General features: G+C 33.5%; 6 protein-coding genes across 7 annotated transcripts; 4 read left to right on the forward strand and 2 right to left on the reverse strand.

Annotated features, from left to right (window-relative positions):
• On the forward strand, positions 1-3,278 carry LOC107013012 (LRR receptor-like serine/threonine-protein kinase GSO1). The gene has a single exon (XM_015212994.2). It carries the CDS (start codon positions 226-228, stop codon positions 3,148-3,150), a length of 2,925 nt encoding a protein of 974 aa, XP_015068480.1. The 5' UTR covers positions 1-225; the 3' UTR covers positions 3,151-3,278.
• A 1,434-nt stretch (positions 3,279-4,712) lies between these two features.
• On the forward strand, positions 4,713-7,073 carry LOC107013606 (histone-lysine N-methyltransferase ATX4-like). Its single transcript, XM_015213479.2, has one exon. The coding sequence runs from the start codon at positions 5,015-5,017 to the stop codon at positions 6,947-6,949; it is 1,935 nt and encodes a 644-aa protein (XP_015068965.1). The 5' UTR covers positions 4,713-5,014; the 3' UTR covers positions 6,950-7,073.
• Positions 7,074-7,154: 81 nt separating this feature from the next.
• LOC107012981 lies at positions 7,155-8,453 on the reverse strand. The gene has a single exon (XM_015212959.2). It carries the CDS (start codon positions 8,295-8,297, stop codon positions 7,305-7,307), a length of 993 nt encoding a protein of 330 aa, XP_015068445.1. The 5' UTR covers positions 8,298-8,453; the 3' UTR covers positions 7,155-7,304.
• A 1,552-nt stretch (positions 8,454-10,005) lies between these two features.
• Positions 10,006-10,564, forward strand: LOC107014034 (SKP1-like protein 1B). The gene has a single exon (XM_015213901.2). It carries the CDS (start codon positions 10,053-10,055, stop codon positions 10,506-10,508), a length of 456 nt encoding a protein of 151 aa, XP_015069387.1. The 5' UTR covers positions 10,006-10,052; the 3' UTR covers positions 10,509-10,564.
• A 1,396-nt stretch (positions 10,565-11,960) lies between these two features.
• LOC107013723 (SUMO-conjugating enzyme SCE1-like) lies at positions 11,961-14,977 on the forward strand. 2 transcript variants are annotated; one of them, XM_015213597.2, is made up of 5 exons: positions 11,961-12,120; positions 12,296-12,379; positions 14,105-14,257; positions 14,345-14,461; positions 14,713-14,977. In XM_015213597.2, exons 1-5 carry the CDS (start codon positions 12,052-12,054, stop codon positions 14,773-14,775), a joined length of 486 nt encoding a protein of 161 aa, XP_015069083.1. In that variant the 5' UTR covers positions 11,961-12,051; the 3' UTR covers positions 14,776-14,977. The 2 variants fall into 2 exon arrangements, with proteins under 2 accessions (XP_015069083.1, XP_015069084.1); XM_015213598.2 differs by lacking the exon at positions 14,713-14,977 and adding an exon at positions 14,564-14,647.
• A 1,378-nt stretch (positions 14,978-16,355) lies between these two features.
• Positions 16,356-19,467, reverse strand: LOC107013903 (cysteine-rich receptor-like protein kinase 1). The gene is made up of 6 exons (XM_015213781.2): positions 18,346-19,467; positions 18,055-18,174; positions 17,619-17,969; positions 17,291-17,525; positions 17,071-17,215; positions 16,356-16,977 (listed from the first exon to the last, which is right to left on the reverse strand). The coding sequence occupies exons 1-6, from the start codon at positions 19,121-19,123 to the stop codon at positions 16,582-16,584; spliced, it is 2,025 nt and encodes a 674-aa protein (XP_015069267.1). The 5' UTR covers positions 19,124-19,467; the 3' UTR covers positions 16,356-16,581.
• Positions 19,468-20,695: the final 1,228 nt, after the last annotated feature.

A 20,695-nucleotide genomic window follows, 5' to 3' on the forward strand; every position in this document is an offset into this window, starting at 1 on the left:
GTCATCAACTTTATTGGAAAGATGATTAGGCAGAACAAACTATTTAAACTCCAAATTCCTTTTTGCCTTGTCAACTTAGGATACTGTTAACATTCCTCCTATCTCTCTTAGCAAATCTCAATAGTTTTCCATTTGAAGTATAAACAGCCCACCAAAATTTCTTTCATAAATTATGCATTTGTCAATTTAAGTTCACAAGGTTGTGTTCCATTCACAAATATTAACATGGGAAGTGTTCTTTTTTCTTATCTGTTGTTTTTCTTGACAACAGTGAGTGTTGTTCTTGCTGTTTCTTCAGCAGATGGTTCATCTGATTCGTATCGCCTTTTGAGAATAAAGTCAGAACTTGTTGATCCATATGGAGTTCTTGAAAACTGGTCTGAAGGGACTAATATGTGTACCTGGAATGGAGTGGCATGTTCAGATGATAAATCTCATATTGTGAGGCTCAATCTTACTAGTTCAGGACTAGAAGGTCAAATATCTCAAGAATTCGCGCATCTTACTTCTCTTCGAGTGATTGATCTTTCGGATAATTTTCTTAATGGAACAATCCCTCCTGCATTTGGAGAGCTTCATAACTTGGAGGAATTGCTTCTGTTCTCTAATTTTCTCAGTGGCGAGATTCCTTCGGAGATCAGTCGTTTGAGGAAGTTGCAAGTTCTTAGAATTGGAGCCAATATGCTGACAGGACAAGTGATACCAGAAATTGGTGAACTTTCTGAGTTGAGAGTGTTGGCTGTTGCTTATTGTCAACTCAGTGGAAAGATACCAAATGAGATTGGTAATTTGAAGCAGCTGATAAATCTTGACTTGCAGCAAAACAGTCTTAGTGGCCCCATACCAGAAGCAATTGGCGGCTGCAAAAATCTTCAAAATTTTGCAGCATCAAATAACAGGATTGAGGGAAAGATTCCTGCCTCAATTGGTCAGCTCGAATCACTCGAAATCTTGAACCTGGCAAACAACAGTTTTTCTGGTTTGATTCCTGTTGAGCTGAGCCATCTTTCCAATTTGAAGTACTTGAACTTGTTTGGCAATGAATTGGAAGGCGAAATCCCTTTCGATCTTAACCAGTTAGTTCAGCTTGAAACATTGGATTTATCAAACAACAAACTTTCAGGTACCATAAGGCTTCTCAACACTCAGCTGAAGAATCTTGAGACTTTATCACTATCTGGCAACTTCTTAACGGGAAGCATCCCGAGTAATTTCTGTCTCCGTGATTCAAGTTTAAGCCTACTCATTCTGGCTGACAATAAGCTGTCTGGGAACTTCCCGTTGGAGTTATTGAACTGCACGTCCATACGACAACTGGATCTCTCCGGTAACAGCTTTGGAGGAATGCTGCCACGAGGCCTCGACAGGCTAGAAAGTCTCACAGACCTCTTGCTAAACAATAACAGCTTTACTGGAACTATACCTCCTGAAATAGGAAACTTAACTAACTTGGAAGACTTGTACCTGTTTCAAAACATGCTCTCAGGCGGAATCCCAGTTGAAATAGGAAAGCTTCAAAGGCTGCGTGAACTATACCTCTACGAAAACCAGTTGTCAGGAAGTATTCCAAGAGAGTTGACTAACTGCTCCTGCTTAACAAGCGTTGATTTCTTCGGTAACCAACTTTCAGGACCTATTCCTGATAACATTGGGAGGCTTAAGAATCTTGTTATTCTTCAGCTAAGGCAGAATGAGTTGTCCGGTCCGATTCCATCAAGTTTAGGCTACTGCAGGAAGCTTCAAAAACTGGCTTTGGCTGATAACAAACTTTCAGGATCATTGCCACCAACGTTTCGATTTCTCTCAGAGATGGACCTGATTACTCTTTACAACAATTCCCTTGAAGGTCCACTTCCTGAATCTCTTTCCCTTCTGAAAAATCTCAGCAAAATTAACTTTTCTCACAATAAGTTCAGTGGGAACATTTCCCCTTTAGCTGGTTTAGATTCTCTAACAGCTCTTGACTTAACAAACAACAGTTTCTCTGGTCCTATTCCCTCTAAGCTAGCTTTGTCAAAAAATCTAACCCGCCTTCGCCTTGCTAATAATTTTTTCACTGGACAAATCCCTTCTGAATTCGGACAACTTAAAGATCTCAGGTTTCTAGATTTATCATTCAACAATTTGACAGGAAATCTACCACCATCCCTTGCTGGTCTAAAAAACCTTGGTCATTTTCTCCTTAGCTCTAACCAATTCTCAGGTGAAATTCCCACATGGTTAGGAGGCATAGAAGATCTTGGTGAACTCGATCTTTCGTTCAACAACTTCAGTGGAACAGTTCCAACAGAACTTGGAAACTCCCCAAAACTACTCAAACTTTCTCTGAGTTACAACAGATTATCAGGCCCCATACCACCAGAATTAGGCAATCTCACAAGTCTAAATGTCTTGAATCTTCGAAGAAACAATCTCTCTGGTTCCATCCCTTCAACTCTTTCAAAATGCCAAAAGCTCTATGAACTAAGGCTCTCTGAAAACAACTTAACAGGGTCCATCCCTTACGAACTCGGCTCCTTATCTGAATTACAAGTAATACTAGACCTCAGCAAGAATCACATTTCAGGTGAAATCCCTTCATCACTTGGAAACCTTGTTAAGTTAGAAAGATTGAATCTTTCATTCAATCAACTTCAAGGAAAAGTCCCACAATCACTTGGAAGACTATCAAGTTTACATAGACTGAATCTTTCATATAATCATCTTGAAGGCCAAATCCCTTCCACATTTTCAGGATTCCCACTAAGTTCATTCATGGGAAACAATCATAACCTATGTGGCCCACCATTACTATCTTGTTCTGAATTAAAGGAACATGACAGAATATGGGAGTTGTCAAAAGCAAGTGTTGTAGGGATAACAGTGGCTATTGTGTTAACAGCAACAGTTATATGCATGGTTCTGCTTTATATCATGCTGAGGATTTGGTGCAATTGGAGAAAAGTTACAATTTCTTGCTCAGAGACAGGTGGAATTGAGAGTAAAAGTAAACAAGGGGAAAATTGGGTTTATGGAGAAGAGATCAATAGTGGACAATATTGGAATACAAAATCATTAGTTTCGTCAAAAGAGAAGCAAATATCTAAAGGGACATGCATGTTTAATCTTAGTGTAAGTTCATCAGATAGCACAGTAAAACCTCTAGTTTAATTTTGTTTTGTTTTTGTCAATTTACTTTGTAAATTTTCTTGTGATTTGTTGAGATAATTTGTTTATGTGGGGGGTTTACATGTAAAGAAAAATTACCTTTATGAAAAAAACTCTCATCCATTCAAGGACAGTACGCCTGAATCCATGATCTTTCTGTTAAACTAAATATTTTATTGTATAGATTTCTTAGAATTGATCTAATATTATCTGTTGACACTTATCTATCAAAAAGGCTAGATAATATACTTGATTGAATTTGGAGTTATTTAATAAAATACTTACTCCTTCGTTAATTTCTATTTATACAATATGCTAAACTTTCATTATATCGAATATTTTTTTTCTATTTTATCCTCAATTAACGTTTATTTCTTAAATTATTTCTAAAATTGCCATCAATATATATATATATATATATATATATATATATGTCATAATAAAATACTCGTATTAATGAATATAGAATATTTTTTTCTTCAATTTTTAATGGTACACTTATATATAAAATTTTAAATTCGACTCTATGCTGTCAAAGGATGGACTCATGATTATGAGTAGTGAGAATATGTTAATTATATTGTCTACCACATAGTGAAGAAAATTGAAGAGCAAATCGACCGAACCATTTTGTTTTCATTTTCTTAAGGTACTTTTGGGATGGTGTAAACAGTTCATTGGCCAAAATATCAGGCGACATAATACTTTTTAACATCTTTTTTGAAATTTGATTAGATATGGAAGTTGACAGCATCGAAGGTGGGGTTGTGAGGGCAGAGCAAAAAATGTTAACTAAATATATATTTGTGTAATTTATTATATATTAAAATCATTATAATTACTAGATATGAATTCATAATTTTTTTTTAAAAAAATAAATTTATTCTAAAACATGTTTAAGATTGAATTTATAAAATTAAATTCTAAATTGGCTTTGTTTGTATGCTTTTCCTTTTAGAAAGTAAAAATAAAGTACACAGAAATAAAAATTCGAATAAAGTTTATTTGTATCTGTTTATATCCAATCTCGTTACCATAAATTTCAAGACTTTCACCCCAGTTTTTCACCAAAAATACTAACAAATATCGTTTATTCAAAAATAAAAACAAAAGTGTTTAGTGTGGTTTCGCTCCACCATTTTTTCTTTATTAAAGTCTTCTAATTTTCATTGTTCATTTTATTTCGTGAGAAAGTAACGCAAACTTCGAAATTATAAATGACCCAAACAATTTATAAGCTCAAAATATATTATATACAAATGTATTTCTGCTTCTTCAATTCTTTTACAAGATTTGGAAACAAAATCTGTTTTTTTTTAATAAAAAAAGCGGTTCGAATAAATTACAGCTATAACTTTGAGTAATTAATTACATTATATAAATTTTTCCATTATCTAAAGAAATTAAATTCACTAAGCAAGAAGATGCTGACTCTTATAGAATAATGGCCCAATGGGCTTATTTTATCTTAAAGTTTCAGGCCCAGTAAAGCCCTTAAACTGTTTACCGAAACCTATAAATATAACAAAATCCTTGTCCGAATGGGAATAGGAACATGTAGTTCCTTAAACTCTCTCTTTATGAGTCTTGCCGTTTATTTCTATTCGGAGGCTTCTCTTTCTCCGGCGACGTAGACGGCGACGGCAACGGTGAAAGTGAATTTGTAGAAATAGTTGAACATAAATTTGCAATACTCTGTTTGATTTATCGGATTCCACTCTCCCTAAATCTTGAGAAATAGGGGTTTACTGGGAATTGCAATCGAATTTATGTGTTTTAGGGTTTAGGGTTTATAAATTGCCGACGTGGATGAAGAGATTAAATTGTCTTTGTTTTGAGTTTGAATATTGATTGAAGTAAAGTTCTAATGGTGGTGAAACGGAAAACAAACGAGAAAGAGATTGAACACGAAATTTATAGAGAAAATTGTTTTTTTACATCCAAGAAACAGAAATTTGACGAAGTATTTGGGGCTGGATTCAAAGATTTTAGCTTTCAATTTAAAGTTGAAGAAAGTAAATCGCCAAATTTTCAGCCCCAAGTTCAAGATTACTGTTTTTCAGCAGAAAGTCCAAGATCCCATCTTGATCGTGAGGTCAAAGTTGAACTGAGGAAAATCAGTATATGCTGCTCGGCATGTAAGAAAGTTTGTAGTGATCTTAACGAAAATTCGTTATGCCCCGACTGTGGAGTAAACTCTGATTTTATTGGTGTAATTTGCAATGGAATGGAAGGGATTTATTTTCCAGAACTTCATATGGTTGAGTGCAGGTGTGGTTCTTGCAGGGCTAAGAAGCTGACAGTTGGTGAATGGGAACGGCATGCTGGTTCCAGAGCGAAAAAGTGGAAGGTCAGTATTAAGGTGATGATGACGATGCAGCCACTAGGGGAATGGGTTGCAAATAACAATGGTCATGGAATTATTACACCTTTGAAAATAGATAGGCGGCAGCAATTGACGTCAGTCTTGCAAGAAAAGTATAATCCTGTTAATGCAAAGTGGACTGTAGAACGTTGCGCGATTTGTAGATGGATTGAAGATTGGGACTTTAACAAGATTATTATATGCAGTAGGTGCCAGATAGCTGTTCATCAAGAATGTTATGGTGCTAGAGAGGTTCAAGATTTAGCTTCGTGGGTTTGCCGGGCTTGTGAAAATCCAGAAGTTGAAAGGGAATGTTGTCTGTGTCCTGTCAAAGGGGGCGCGATGAAACCTACTGATGTTGATCCTTTTTGGGTTCATGTTACTTGTGGTTGGTTTAGACCTGAGATTGCTTTTGTTGATTATGAGAAGATGGAGCCAGCCATAGGACTTCTCGCGATTCCATCAAAGTCCTTTCATCAAGCGTGCAGTATATGCCAGCAGACTCATGGTTCTTGCATTCAATGCAGCAAATGCACGATATCTTATCACTCCACGTGTGCTTCCCGAGCTGGATACTATATGGAAATGCAGTGTTCAGAGAAGAACGGAACACAAACAACTAAATGGTTATCGTATTGTGCTTCTCATAAAGCCCCTAGTGAGGATAACATTTTAGTCATGCGAACTCCTGGTGGAGTTTACTCAAACCAAAAATTGCTTCAGAGAAGAAATGGAGGCCGTGTGTTGAAAGGTTTGAGGCTCATGCCTTCCGATACATCATCTGCTGAAGCTAACCAACCAGATGCTTTCTCTGCAGGTAGATGTCGAGTTTTCAGACCATCAACTGACAAGAAAGCCAAACCAGAACCAATAATCCACAGGGTAACAATGCCTCACCATCACTCACTAACAGTCATACAGAGTTTAACCTCAGAACAACCTCAAGAGGATAAGAATTTTCCAACATTGAGAGAGAGATTGCATCATTTGAGTAAAACTATAAACCACCGAGTTTGTTTTGGAAAATCCGGTATACATGGATGGGGTCTCTTTGCTAAGAGAAAGCTTCAAGAAGGAGAAATGGTAGCTGAGTATGTGGGTGAGAAGATAAGGGGCAGTGTCGCTGACCTTAGAGAGCGTAAATACAAGTCACAAGGCAAGAACTGTTACTTCTTCAGGATAACTGAAGAAGTAGTGATTGATGCAACCATGAAAGGATCCATAGCAAGATTAATCAACCACTCATGCATGCCAAATTGCTTTGCAAGGATCATGAGTCTTGGAGAAAACGAGGAACGAATTGTTCTTTTTGCTAAAAAGGATGTTTCAGCAGGGAATGAGTTAACCTTTGATTACAGATTTGAACCTGATCAGAATGATGAGGTTAAAGTCCCCTGTCACTGTGGAGCTCCCAACTGTAGCAAATTCATGAATTAGAATAGCATAGGTAGATAGATTATTGACTGTTCCACATCCTAACTGTTAAAAGGATTGTGGGGATATTTTGTTCTCCACCCACACTCCAATTTACTGTTAATTTGATTCTTTTGTTTATGATTAACATGCAAATATCTATATAAATTCATGACATGTATAGTAATGAATTTTTTTTCCTTTTTCATCGTTTCCTCGCGCTAACATGTTCCATAGATAGACAATATATATCTCAAACACAATACTTGTACAAACAGATTTAATTCTTCCAAGAAGATTGGGGGTCATAAATGTTTTATGTCCTCATATAAACAACGATATACACTATACAGTAACAAATTGAAGAGAAAATGAGATGTTATTGACGACGATTCATGGACATAGAAGGAGCAACACCTCTAAAACTTGTATCATCCATTGACGGAATGAATCCTAAGCAACCTAGTACCCCTAATTTCTTGTATGGCAAAAATGTTTTCCTCTTCATCTCTTCGGAGAATGCCCTATTCAACGTGTAATGCAACTCATGAGCCGAAATCTCCCTCCTCCTCATCAAGGAGGTTGATACCGATGATGATGCAACACTACTAGCAGTTGATCTGAAGCTTGAAGTCTTTGCGTCCTCCTCCTGTTCACGAGTTTTCTTCAAAAACTTGTTTAATTGATCTTTACTGCTTGCTCTACCCTCAGAAGCACTTCTGAATAGAAACAAATCTTTCAGTTTCCATTTTCTGTACCATAATGATATCGATGATGAAACGGAACACAAAGAGTATGGGCTAGTCTTTGTGGTCTCCTGATTGCTTTCATGATCAAACACCAGATCAGGAACAGATAAAGATCTCGTCTTTTTAGGCTTTTCGATTTTTTCTATTCGAGCAGTGTGTTGTATAGCTGCAGCAAATGGATCAATTTCCTTCTTATTTCGCGGAGAGAAAGTTTTCTTGAATCTCTGCTTAGGCGATCTGGGCGAATCGAATGGTTTGTAATCAGCTTCATATTGTACTCTAGGTGGTGGCTTTAAAGGCCTAATCTTTCCACCATCAAAAAGCTCATCAGCAGCTGAAACAGAGCTTCTTTCCAACTGTCCACTAAAATCGAAAACAAAATCCTCCTCCTCCCCCTCATTACTTGATTTCGGAATTCCAGGCCTTTCCTCCCAATTAAACGGAACTTCACCGGCTACTTTTACACCTTCCCCAGCACTACTCATATGGAAATCATCAGAGAGAGCAGCGGAGACACGAGCAGGGCTAGTTGGAGCACTGAGAAACAACGTGCCATAACGATGTTGAGGGCTTGTACAAGCACTAATATAAGGAGTAGTACTAGCACTGTCATATATCTCCATGTAACTAATCTGTTAGAGAGAATGAGGGAAACTCAGCTCAGTTTCAGAAAAATCAAGTGAAGAAGAAGATTGATTTAAGTATAAATGTGGTTAGGAAGATGGAAAGAGAAAGGAAATTGATGATGAATTTGACGAATGGCAGACAGAGTTGTAGCCGCCTTTGGTTTCTGTCTGTTATTATGGACTTTTCAATTTAGACTGCAACATCCTAACAACTACAAGTAATAAATTTGTCTTACTTTTAGATAGTATATGATGAAATGTGAAATAATTTAATTTAGCATCCAAACAATTAGTAAGATAATATTATCTAGCCAGGTTCACAAACGTCTATTAGGTGGATAAGTGAATTTATCTGAAATATAATTTCTATTTTAATTATGCATATCATAATTAATCGAAGTATTCATGAGGTTTTCAAGTTATTAAGGTGAATACATGTGATATCAAGAGTGAAATATTTTAAGAGATAAAAAGAGAAGTATTGAAAACTAGTCTCAATTCCTGTAGGATCATGGTACTCGATCTTAATAAAAAGTCGAGAGAAGTATTGATAACAGATTTAAACTTGACGAGAATATAGAGGTATATTTCACTCATGCTAAAAGATTAGAGTTGTATTTAAGTACAATTGATTTAATATAAGAGTCTTTTCTTAAGATTATCAATAGTTTGAGGATTAATATAATGATTTGCATCAAGTTCAGAGTACGCTGAACTACATAACGAGCTCATGTGTACATTTTACACCTACGTAACCTTTTTATCATATCGTAATTGAATGGCTAAATGAACTTAGTGATAAACTTAAGAGATTATTCATTGTATCAAACCAAATTCTAATACAATTATGCATTTTAAGACGTGGTGACTTCCATTAAAATTACATTATATAGAAAGAGTTTAAATAATAATTAATCTATTCTTTAAACTATATTTAACATTTATTTTCTTATACATAGTTAGCCATTTTAAATTACTTTGATATTGAAATAAAAATATTACTTATAATCTTCTGTGGTGGTCTTTGTAATTGCATTTTACTTAGACGCAGACATGCATACATCAATTTCAAACAAAAATAAAATAAAAAAAATATCAAATCTAGAAGATCTCTACTGACCACATACATAGTCAATGTTTTCCACTCCATAATTATTAGTATTAGAATACAATTTAAAGAAAAATAGGGAAATGCATGCTTTAATTGACAACTTGACTCAAGAAATCAAATTTACAAAAAGGTGTGGGTAACGTCATTAAATAAAAAATGTTTTGATTTATCTTTTTCCTCACGTGTTTTATGTTATTTGTTTTTTTACTTATATTTTCTAAAAGTTTTGAGATATCATGTGTGGCCAGAATCCAGATATGACGAAGTTAATAGCTTTAGGACTTATTCTTCCATAAAATAAAATAATATTTTGTCAATCATATTGTAAAGTAACGCGCTAATAGTAACTCAACTACTATTCTACTAAATACTATAGTAAATGTATAGCTTGTTTTCTTCCGTAGGAAATAATAATTCAAAGTTGAAGTAGGAATTCTAGGTATTTAAAATTTATTGTTTATGGTATTACTTATTCATATTTAATTATAATTTGTTAATTAAAGTGATTTCTAATCCTATTTTAATTTGATTTCTTACTTTTATAAATAGGGATGTTGTTAGTTATTTTCAAAATACAGAAACTTGAAACTTGAAGTAAAATTCAAGAACTTTTGAGTTTATTCAAATATATTTTAATTATCATGTCTTCTTCAACAAAGTTCTTAACTTTAAAGACTAACGATATGGAGGAATTTGTATTGGACGAGGCGATAGCCATAAGGTCACAAACTATTAAGAATATGGTTGAAGATGATTGTGTTTCAAACGTCATTCCCCTGCCTAATGTTGATAGTAAAACAATGATCAAAGTGATTGAGTACTGGAAGAAACATTCCGAGGAAGGCATCTCCAAAGACAAATTGATGGACTTTGACAAGGCTTTTGTGAAGGTGGACCAATCGATTTTGTATGCTCTTATCTTAGCTGCTAATTTTCTTGACGATAAGGAGATGTTGGATACGATGTGTCAAGAAGTTGCTAATAGAATTAAAGGGAAAACACCGGAAGAAATACGTAAAGAATTTAATATCGAAAATGATTTTACTCCAGAGGAAGACGAGGAGATCCGCAATGAGAATGCTTGGGCTTTTGAATAATTTTATAATTATTTTAAATATTTATTCTTTTTATTTTAGGATTAAAACTGTCTAGTTAGCTGTATCTTATTTTATTTTATTAGTTTTAAATTATAAATTTAAAGAGTTCATTTTTCCCCTCTTTGACTTTATGCCTTATAAGAATATATCACTTAAATTAAAACAAAAATGTGATAATATTTTTTACAATCAATACATAAATACCTCTTTTTGAGTTCATACTCGGGGATTAATAATGTGAGTTTTCAATAAAAATACTACTCATTTTGGTGTTCATTTAGGATTTTTATTTTAATTTAATTCAAATAAATATTTCTGTACATAATTAAGAGAGAAATAATTTACATAAATCTCATAGTTTTAATATAAAATACAATTTATCCCTCATTAACTTGTAATTACATTAATCTCTTAAAAAGTAACACAAACCGGATACATAATATGTAGCTCGAATATATTAAAGAGCATCTCGGATAAATTATAACATAAACTAGATACATAATAGGTAGCTCGGATGCATTAAATACTGATTCAAATACATTAGCATTAATATGTAGCTCGAATACATTAAATAAACAAGAAATTTTAGATACCTTTAACGTGTATTTCAATATTTTTTTCATAATTTTAATTTATATACCCCTTGAAAATCTTTTAAGTTAGTTCAACTTTTTTATGATGTCATTATATGTTTAGCATTAGGACAGGAGGGGACTTCAAACTAGTTACTCCAGTTATTAGTACTGACTTTATGGAATCGGTTAAAAAACGGCAATTGTTTGTTACGTTTGCTTTTACTCAATGATATTTCTAAAAAAAATTAATTTTTTTTGTGTTTAAATTTATTTATTTTAATATTTTTAGTCCGTTATTTTTCTGATTTTTAAATTAAAAAATATGAAAAATCACAATAACTAACTATATTTAAAAGTCATACGATTTTCTTAAATTAATTCTCAAAATTTTATCATTGTCATATAAATTGAGACAGAAAGAGTAACATGTATTATTGAAAAGTATGTAACAAAAATTATATAAATTATAATAATTAACAACTTAAAAATTAAAAAATATATAGATAAATTTAAATACTCTCAAAATTCTATCAATATCGTATAAATTATGACAGATCAAATATAATATATTAGTTAAAAAATTTCTATAAATCACAATAATAAACTGTTTAAAATATTTTTTTTAATAAAAAACTTATAAAATTTTCAATGAACTTTATAAATTTATGTCATAAGACTTAAAGCAAAAGTAATACATATTAAATCCATGTCGTCACGGACGTATCCATGTATTTTATTTATTTATCTCATAGAAGTATATCTAATAGATTTTTTGTATTTTGAAAAGTTAAACTCACATATCAATAAATTATAATTAAGGACAGGTATGATATAAATCAAGATTTTATAAAATATAACAAGTGTATAAAAGCAATAGGACCCTTTGTTTTCCCACAAAAATAAATAAATAAAAAAAAAAAACCTTTTTGCTTCAGTTTATTACTCCATCGATTTTGACAGAAAAAAACATGGCTGGTGGGATCGCGCGTGGTCGTCTCACTGAGGAGAGGAAAGCATGGCGTAAGAATCACCCACATGTGCGTTCCTTTTAACCTTACTCTTATTTTTAATTAAAAAATCAGAATCGAGATAGATATTTTTTCATTCTTAATTTAATATGAAACAAGAAATTGGGTTTAGCAGGTATATTTTACCTCAATGTGGAATTTTGGTGGGTTTAATTTTTGTTTATGTCAATGTTTTTATGGTTAGGGTTTTGTGGCAAGGCCGGAGACTGGTCCTGATGGGTCTGCCAATTTGATGTTGTGGCGTTGTATTATCCCGGGTAAACCTGGGGTAAGTTTTTTACTGTGAATTTTTCTGAAGTTACTGTGATATCTGTTTGTCATGTGCCCAATATACATATGTATTGATGTTTGTCATATGCCTAAAATATATAATACAGTAATATATCTGATGAAGAAAATAAAAAGTTGAAAAACGAAAAAACCCAAAATATACTTCTGAGCTTAAGTAAAAACACGGTTATAACTCCACACTAATATTGGCAATAGAAGAATTACTCGGGGTAGATGCAACTGTTTTGGTGCATCTATTTTGGCCTATCCTTAAAATATAGTGAGTTAAATTCGGGATTTGTTCCTTGAATTGTAGTACATGATTGGAGTACTTGTGCTAGTTTTTGTCCTAGGCTTCAGAATCTATATTACTGTTGGTCCTCTCTCTATATATGTTGTTAGAGGTGAAAAGCTTTATACAGTGCTTCCTGCTGTTAAAGTTGTGAACTTTGGTAGAAAAAAGGCACAATGGAGAAAAAGTTAAAAATATATCTGCAATTCAAGAAAAAGTAACAAATTCATTCATAATGTTCGTGTTCCGCTTAGCAATTAATATCTCTTTGCTGATTATAGTTATTGTTTGGTACTGCTTGATTCCAGATAGAAATCATGGAGTTGAGTCTACTAACAGTTTCAGCTAGTCTAGTAAACACCTGAATGACTGAAATTTATGAGAAAAAGCAGGATGTCTGCTAATTGGTATTCATCTCTTTGATCAATCTTAACAACAACGTGAACATACACTGTCTAATGCTACAAGTGGGGTATAGGGAGGGTAGAATGTACGCAGACCTTACCCCATTACCTTGTAAAAATAAAGGGGCTGTTTTTGATAGGCCCTAGACTTAAGTAAAAATTTCCGAACTGTTTGAAAAAGGGAATACAAAAACGAGAGCAGTAACAACACCAAAAAAATGCTAAATGAAGAGCAGTGCACAGCATATAGAAAAAAGAACAGTAACGACAATGAAATAATGCAATAACAGAAGCACAAAAAAAAGCACATATGATAAGCGAAATCAAAGAACTAGAAGCTATGGGAATAGTGCTAGATGACTTTGTCAATCTCAGAGGTGTAAATATATAGTGATGATATCTGAATGACTTTGTCAGCTGGTAGGCCTGAATCAATTTGTTGTTGTTCTGTGATAGACTCCAGGTCCTTCAAATAGACTTTGAATCTCAATGGCACTAATATTTTGATTGAATCACAGTTCATGTCGTTTGCCTCAAACAAGTAACAGGTCTGAGTAACAAGCTGCACATAACACGAAAAATGTGATATTTTTGTCCCCTTACATCCAATTGGCTTTCGCGTTTCCCTCTTGGATCAAAATTCATTCTAGTAGAAATTCAAGTGGATTTTCCTAATTTTGCGATCCCTGTTAATTTCCGACATGTTGACTAGTAGGAGGCCTGAGTAGTCACCACGTCACATAAAATTATGTAGTGATGAAATGATCACACTAGACACTTTCCGTGATTACTTGATCAATCTGTCACACATTGCTTGTGTAGAAGTGCTTTCTCCTTCTGACTTTTGAGTTGTTGAATCATTTGCTCTTACTTTTAAGTCTTTTACTTTCTTTTTTGGAAATTTAGTGATTGGGTAAGGCTAGATATTCCTAGTACGACACATATTTTGCTTGTGTTTACTGTAATCGAAATCCTCTTTTTCATCTTATTTCTTGAGTCTGTGAAGAATAATGTTCAAATTTTACAGACCGACTGGGAGGGAGGTCACTATCCACTGACTATGCACTTCAGTGAAGACTATCCTAGTCAACCCCCGAAGTGCAAGTTTCCTCGAGGTTTCTTTCACATAAATGTTTATCCTTCAGGAGATGTATGTTTGTCTATCCTCAACACGGGCTTGGTAAGTACTTATTGCTGCCATTGCATTGTGTCCTGTGTTGCTGATTTGTATTTACACCTCTAAATTGTTGCAAATACCTTTTCCTAGGGGTGGAGTCCGGCCATTACAGTTAAACAAATTTTGGTGGGCATCCAAGAATTACTCGACGAGCCAAATCCAAGTTCTTCAGCACAATTTGAGTGCTATAAGCTCTATGTGCAGAAGGTATCGTACTTGAGTTTGACACGTTTTTGGTCAATTTTCGTCTTTGACATTCAACACTTCCCGGATTTCTTTTCTTACACCTAATCCTTACAATTTTGTCAGTTGTACTTGAATCATCTATGCATATTGCCGAATAGAGTCAGATCTCTCCATAACCACTGTCCTCTATAAGAATTCTTAATCGAAATGTCTTCCCAAATTTATCTGAATTGTCATTATGAATAATAATATTGCGATTATCACTCTTGCAGGATAAAACTGAGTACAGGAAACGAGTGAGGGCGCAGGCTAACCAATATCCAGCTCTACTGTAATATTAATTTAGCTGCTTTAGAACTAGTACTTATGTAACTAATTAAATTAAACTTTCTCTGGTTTCTTAGCAATGTCAGTAGGATGTTAAAGGGCTATAGGGCATCTTTGTATCCTGGTTCCTTTTTTTTAAAGGATTGTTAAATAACTTATTTAACTACCTTATTCCCAGTATACGTAACTTGTTATATTTGGAGTGAGCATAAAAGTTTCCCTTTTTTTTAATTGGTTTACCTTCCGGGATCTGTACCGGAAAGTCTCATATTTAATGGTGAAGTTTTCTCTCTATATTCGGGACTTGAACTCAAAAATCTTACGAAAAATATTTGATTATAATGTTGACATGAAAAATCTTCAATGTCTGCCCTTTGAATCTAGGAAGGTCAAACTTATAAGTAAAGTTGAACCTTTTAGATCCAGAAAAAGGCACACCATATAAAAAGTGCCTAATTCCTTAAAGCATTAATTACCCTTTGTGCAAAAATATGGCCGCTTTGCTCATTATTGCTTTACAAGCGGATGGAAGTTTTTGCACATTATTTCATCACAAATAAAACTACATGTTTTGTTAGTACATAAAAAAAAATGATGCAAAAAGAAAATATGTTAATATTGTATGAGATATATACATAAATTACTGTAAAATGAAAAAAATATTTCAGAAAAAAAAAAAAGAAGAAGCAAAGGAGGCGAACATTGAAATGAGGCTTTACTAGGGTTTATAATGCGTTTTATATAGAGAGTTTTGTAGCAACATGGTTGGAATTAAATACTCCAATATAAAAATATCATCATTTTGGGTAGGCTGACTGGACGCTAGCTAATATGTTGTTTCAGATAAAACAATACCCTTCTTCTTAAGTCGTCTCAATATATGTGACATAATTTGACTAGATACAAAATTTAAAAAAATTTGAAAAGTCTAAAATTACCATTAAAAAGTACACCTTCAATGGATTTTTGCCAAATAAGAATCTGCTTCTATCATTTTTTAATGGAAATTTGGTGTTTTCTTTTTATGGTTTTAAAAAAATATGTTGCACTACCCATTCAGCATTCAAAAATAAGACCAATATGACAAGTTCTTATTAAGTTATTAATGGACAAATTTGGGTTACACAGACTTCCCAAATAGGCAAGGTACATATGGAGTAATTTGTTATGTTTTCAATTTAATACACAAATTTTCATCAGTAAATGACCTCCATATTGCAACTTATGAAATATGGGTCTTTAAATCATGGTCTAATGATCCAATTTGAGCATGAGAAAATTAAATCATGGTTTATAATTTTATAGTTATTGAAAAAGTTAGACAACGACCATCTAATATTTCTCTCAGATAGTCACTCAACTTATAGTTATTGTCTCAGAAAAGTTACATGTCTTTCTTCATTCCAATTTCCTTTAATAATGAATGTAATTTTCTGAGATAATAACTATTAGATGCGTGACCGCCAGATGAACAATCAACTTTGCTTTTGTCTCTTGTCACATGAATTCAATATTAGTCTTTTGCTTCAGAGAAGCTCAACTACTGAGACCATTATATCAGGACAAGAAACTGTATAACATTTTCGAGTAGTCAGCAATGTAACATTTCCATAAACAGCTCTATCGATTCAATCTATTTCATCCTCTTGAATTGTATAGTTACAGTTACAGTTACACCAATGAAAGCAATGCCGTGATTTACATGTCATGACTCTGCTATTAAATATTACATATGTGCAAATAGGATCAGTTCCAAATCCATTGATCTTTGGTTCATTGCCCTGAAGAGGACTAATTGCAAGCAACCAAAATCCTCAAGCAATTTTCAAAAGTCTACTGTTTTCACACGTCGAAAAATCACCTGATTGAGAGCTAGAAATGCTGGTAAACTCAGAAGAATGAATAGAAATTCCATCTGTGGAATACCATTCTGAGCAGAGACTATCTTTGGTTATGGATGAACTACTTGTATCTGGAGGAGCTAGTAAACTTGAGTTCTGGAATGGAGGTTGCGTTGGCGTTGGAATTTCAATTTCTTCTTTTCTTAGGATCCTTACCACTTGAGACATAGATGGTCGCGAAAATCTTCTGGTTTGTGTGCACAATAGTCCTATCTGAAGCACGCGTGATGCCTCCTGTTCTTGAAAGTCACTCATCAGCCTACTGTCAATTGACTCCGTAATCTTATTCAACTTGTAATTTCTCCACACCTATTACAACAGTTCAAAAAACATAAACTATATGACCAACTGATCGTCTAAAACCTTGAGTTGTTACTGAATAAAAATGGTTTTGAGACTTACAGATTGTAGAACTGATCCGTTATCACTCACAAAGACGTTGCTCTTTATACAACACGCAACCTCTATGGCCACCACTCCAAATGAATAAACATCTGCTTTCTCTGTTAAACATCCTTGAAGAAGATATTCAGGAGCTAGATATCCCCTACAACAGAGTTAATCATATTATAGACTAGAAGTATTCTTGGAGAAGAACCAATTTCAAACATTGATAACTTACAACGTTCCTGCAACTCCGGTGCTGACATGAGTTTTATTGGGAGCAAAACGTCGAGCAAGTCCAAAATCAGCTATTTTTGGGACGAGTTCATCATCAACTAGAATATTACTGTTTTTAATATCTCTATGGATGATCGTTGCTTTGCTTCCTTCATGAAGATGTGCTATCCCTTCTGCTATTCCCAATATAATATCAAATCGCTCTTTCCAGCTTAAAAATTGACGTTTGTTCTTATCTTCAAGAAAAAGCAATCAAATCATTGAATCCGTCCCTAAAAAGGTACAGTAAAATACTACTACTAGTTAGATTAAACTTGTAGAATAGTTACCGAAAAGCAATTGATCAAGGTTCCTGTTAGATACATGATCGAAAACCAGAAGACTCTCGGGTCCTTCTATGCTACATCCCAATAGTTTCACAACGTTCTTGTGCTGAATACCACTGATCAAATTGACCTCATTGAAGAACTCCTCTGCCCATTGACGCGTATTGTACAATAATTTTTTCACAGCAATTGTTTTGCCATCAGGAAGAATCCCTTTATATACTGAACCAGATCCACCTTGGCCTAACTTGTTTAAAGGATCAAATCCCCCTGTTGCTTCTTCTAGCATTTCATACTTGAAATTTAGTTTCGACGTCTCAAGAGCCAGTGGAATCTTATGAATCCTATTTGCACCTATATATATCGCGATAAGCAGAAGATCCATCAGAACATGAACAAACAGAAACTGATTTATGAAATTTAAGATTTGAAAGTATACCTCCTTTATCCTGAGAATATCTTCTATAGCCTAAAAAGGCCCCTAAAATAGCAAATATTCCCAAGATAGACGATAATACAATCGCTGCAATTACCCATACATTCTTACACTTTGTTGGTCCTGAAAAAAAAATAGAACACCAGACCAAATGTTAGCTAAAAAATACGTATACAAGTAACAAATATTTCCTTTTCTAAACCCGTGCATAGTGGGAGCTTAGTGTATTTATGTGGGAGCTTAGTGTATCAGGGACATCCAGAGACTAATTAAAAAGAAATTCTTTCGTGTTACCTTTATCAGCGAGGACTAGTGCTCCATCATCGAAGAATTTATTAGAAGAGTATCTCAAATAGCAACCAGCATTCATAGCTTTTCCGTCTGCAGCAGGCAAACATTTCCTTAGCATATCTCCAGCATCGTTCAAACACTTTGTGCATATTTCGGGTTGCAAATAATCCCAACATTGTCCTAATGCATAAATAGCAAGCAATCCACTTTTCACAATCGTTGCCCCGAATCCACCATTGACTATCGACGTGCTTGTAACATTCACAATTGCACGATCAACTCTTGCAGCAAAATCCCTCTTCATGTACTGATCATTCGTTATATCCGTGGGAGCACCACAAACATAAACAGACGAATTATTCTGTATACTCTCATCGAAAAAATTATTATCTTCATATCTGAGAAAACAACCGTCTAGATGAACAGAGCCACCAGGAGCAGGAATACATTTTGTTAGCTTAATTTTAGCTTCTTCAAAACAGAGCTTGCAATCATCGTGAGAAAGATCATTATGGCATTTCACCATTCCATAAATATCAGGTGTATTCGTATTCATATCATATGTTGCAGACTTGTTTTCCACAATGAAATCATGGAGAGTCTCCATAAGTTGTGTAAATTTTGGTATTAAATCAACATTAATCGCCACATTTGCTCGAGGCTTGCAAGAAATATTAGCAACAGAAGCTCTCGGATCACAAAGAGATGGAGAAATCATAAGTATGAAGATAATTAAAGAGATGAACGTAACATGTTCAAGGTATATTGGTGCAAAAGGCATTGAATTTTCTTCGTAACGAACAGGACAAAGATTGATGCTAAGCTACTCTATATGTTCCATTTGTACAATGAACAATTTGGTGTTTCTGTAACAAATAAAAAACATATTTGTAAAGGATTGAAAAGATGTTTATGGAAAAATATCTAAAATTGGACTTTATTTTCAATTTTCTCCACCTTTCCTTCTTCTTCTTCTTCTTCCTTTCTCTTTTTATTTTATGCAAACACACATGAGAATGCATAAATGTGTTGTGAAAAATTAATTTTTTTCGCTGAGGAAGAGAGAAGAAAATAACGGGACTACCCCGTTTGGGGAAAATTGAATGTAATCTTAATGATTTTCGATTCGATTTTGTTCCAAAGCGGAGTTGAGATCATAATAATATAAATGGCTAATATTAATTTTTAAGTTCCATCTCAGCTTATTTGCTCTTAAATCATAATGGTGTATGGTAATTAAATCATTTAAGATGTTGGTTTTTTTTTTTGGATAATTTTTATACTTTTGTATTAATCTGTATCATTAATATTTCTATTCAGCTAAAACTATAATCAGGGATAAGTCCACATTTTTAGCAGCAGATGTAGGGTGACCGTTGTTTTCATCTCGATTTTTATATACGTATTTATAGTAGAATTTTTATTTATGTTTATGTTTATCATCCGTTGTAACAAATGAATAGTAAGTATGAGCTTACTTACATTATCGGTCTACAGTCTAGCGGAACAAAAGAGTGGCTTGAGATAGACAATAAAGTGAAGATCAAACATAAAATTTGTCAACAACAATAACAAACTTGTGTAATTTCAGAGGAGAGGAAGTTATTCATATGATAAGTATTCTTCACCTTCAACAGTACGAATTTGAGTCATTAAGAAAGCAAAAAGATAAAAAATTTTGTGGAGGGGTAAAAAGACCTGGTGTAATCCAATAATATGGGTGTGCCACAAAAAAAAGGCAGGAAAAATGTGAGAAATGATCACCGTTTAAGGTGGGAGCAAATTAAATAATATTGTGCTACTAATCATCATTATTTATATTAATAATGACAAAAATTTCAGACAAAGGTTAGATAAAGATCTAAGTCTTACATTAAATTTAAATATTATAAATTATTTAATAAAGTAAATATTAAATAACAAATCATCAATCACCGAAAAGTCTCTTGAATATGTATTCTTTCTATTAATTTCATGTTATAGTAAATTAATGAATTTTCCATTAGTTCAAATTCTAACAGTAAATATGAATGGTTATATTTACTCTATATTATATTCTTTTTTATATATAAATATTTGTATTCCTGTAAAGTATATTACATAAAATTTTATAATTATTAACTCTCCGTAATGTAAATATATGTAACTCACGCAGATTATATTTGTTATGTTTTTTTAATCACAGCTCTCATCCTCATTTTTGATCTCAAATGAATTAATATTATATTTATGTCAACTCTTTGTGTTCGTCAATCATATCTTACAAATAGTGACATTTGACACAGTATTATACATACTTAAAAACATTGAAAAAAAAGGAGAAAATTTCTATGCTCTCTTATCTTGTCCCTTT

Source organism: Solanum pennellii, chromosome 3 (assembly GCF_001406875.1).
Source record: "Solanum pennellii chromosome 3, SPENNV200".
Taxonomy (NCBI): Eukaryota; Viridiplantae; Streptophyta; class Magnoliopsida; order Solanales; family Solanaceae; genus Solanum; species Solanum pennellii.

What these genes read in the sequence shown, in the direction of transcription:
- LOC107013012 (XM_015212994.2), top strand. Translation starts at nt 226, where the DNA reads ATGGGAAGTGTTCTTTTTTCTTATCTGTTGTTTTTCTTGACAACAGTG.
- LOC107013606 (XM_015213479.2), top strand. Translation starts at nt 5,015, where the DNA reads ATGGTGGTGAAACGGAAAACAAACGAGAAAGAGATTGAACACGAAATT.
- LOC107012981 (XM_015212959.2), bottom strand. Translation starts at nt 8,297, where the DNA reads ATGGAGATATATGACAGTGCTAGTACTACTCCTTATATTAGTGCTTGT.
- LOC107014034 (XM_015213901.2), top strand. Translation starts at nt 10,053, where the DNA reads ATGTCTTCTTCAACAAAGTTCTTAACTTTAAAGACTAACGATATGGAG.
- LOC107013723 (XM_015213598.2), top strand. Translation starts at nt 12,052, where the DNA reads ATGGCTGGTGGGATCGCGCGTGGTCGTCTCACTGAGGAGAGGAAAGCA. An exon ending in TTATCCCGGGTAAACCTGGG is followed by an intron (nt 12,380 to 14,104) that starts GTAAGTTTTTTA and finishes CAAATTTTACAG; the next exon opens with ACCGACTGGGAGGGAGGTCA. An exon ending in CTATCCTCAACACGGGCTTG is followed by an intron (nt 14,258 to 14,344) that starts GTAAGTACTTAT and finishes ACCTTTTCCTAG; the next exon opens with GGGTGGAGTCCGGCCATTAC.
- LOC107013903 (XM_015213781.2), bottom strand. Translation starts at nt 19,123, where the DNA reads ATGCCTTTTGCACCAATATACCTTGAACATGTTACGTTCATCTCTTTA. An exon ending in CCTTGATCAATTGCTTTTCG is followed by an intron (nt 17,526 to 17,618) that starts GTAACTATTCTA and finishes TTTTTCTTGAAG; the next exon opens with ATAAGAACAAACGTCAATTT. An exon ending in ACCGGAGTTGCAGGAACGTT is followed by an intron (nt 17,216 to 17,290) that starts GTAAGTTATCAA and finishes ACTCTGTTGTAG; the next exon opens with GGGATATCTAGCTCCTGAAT.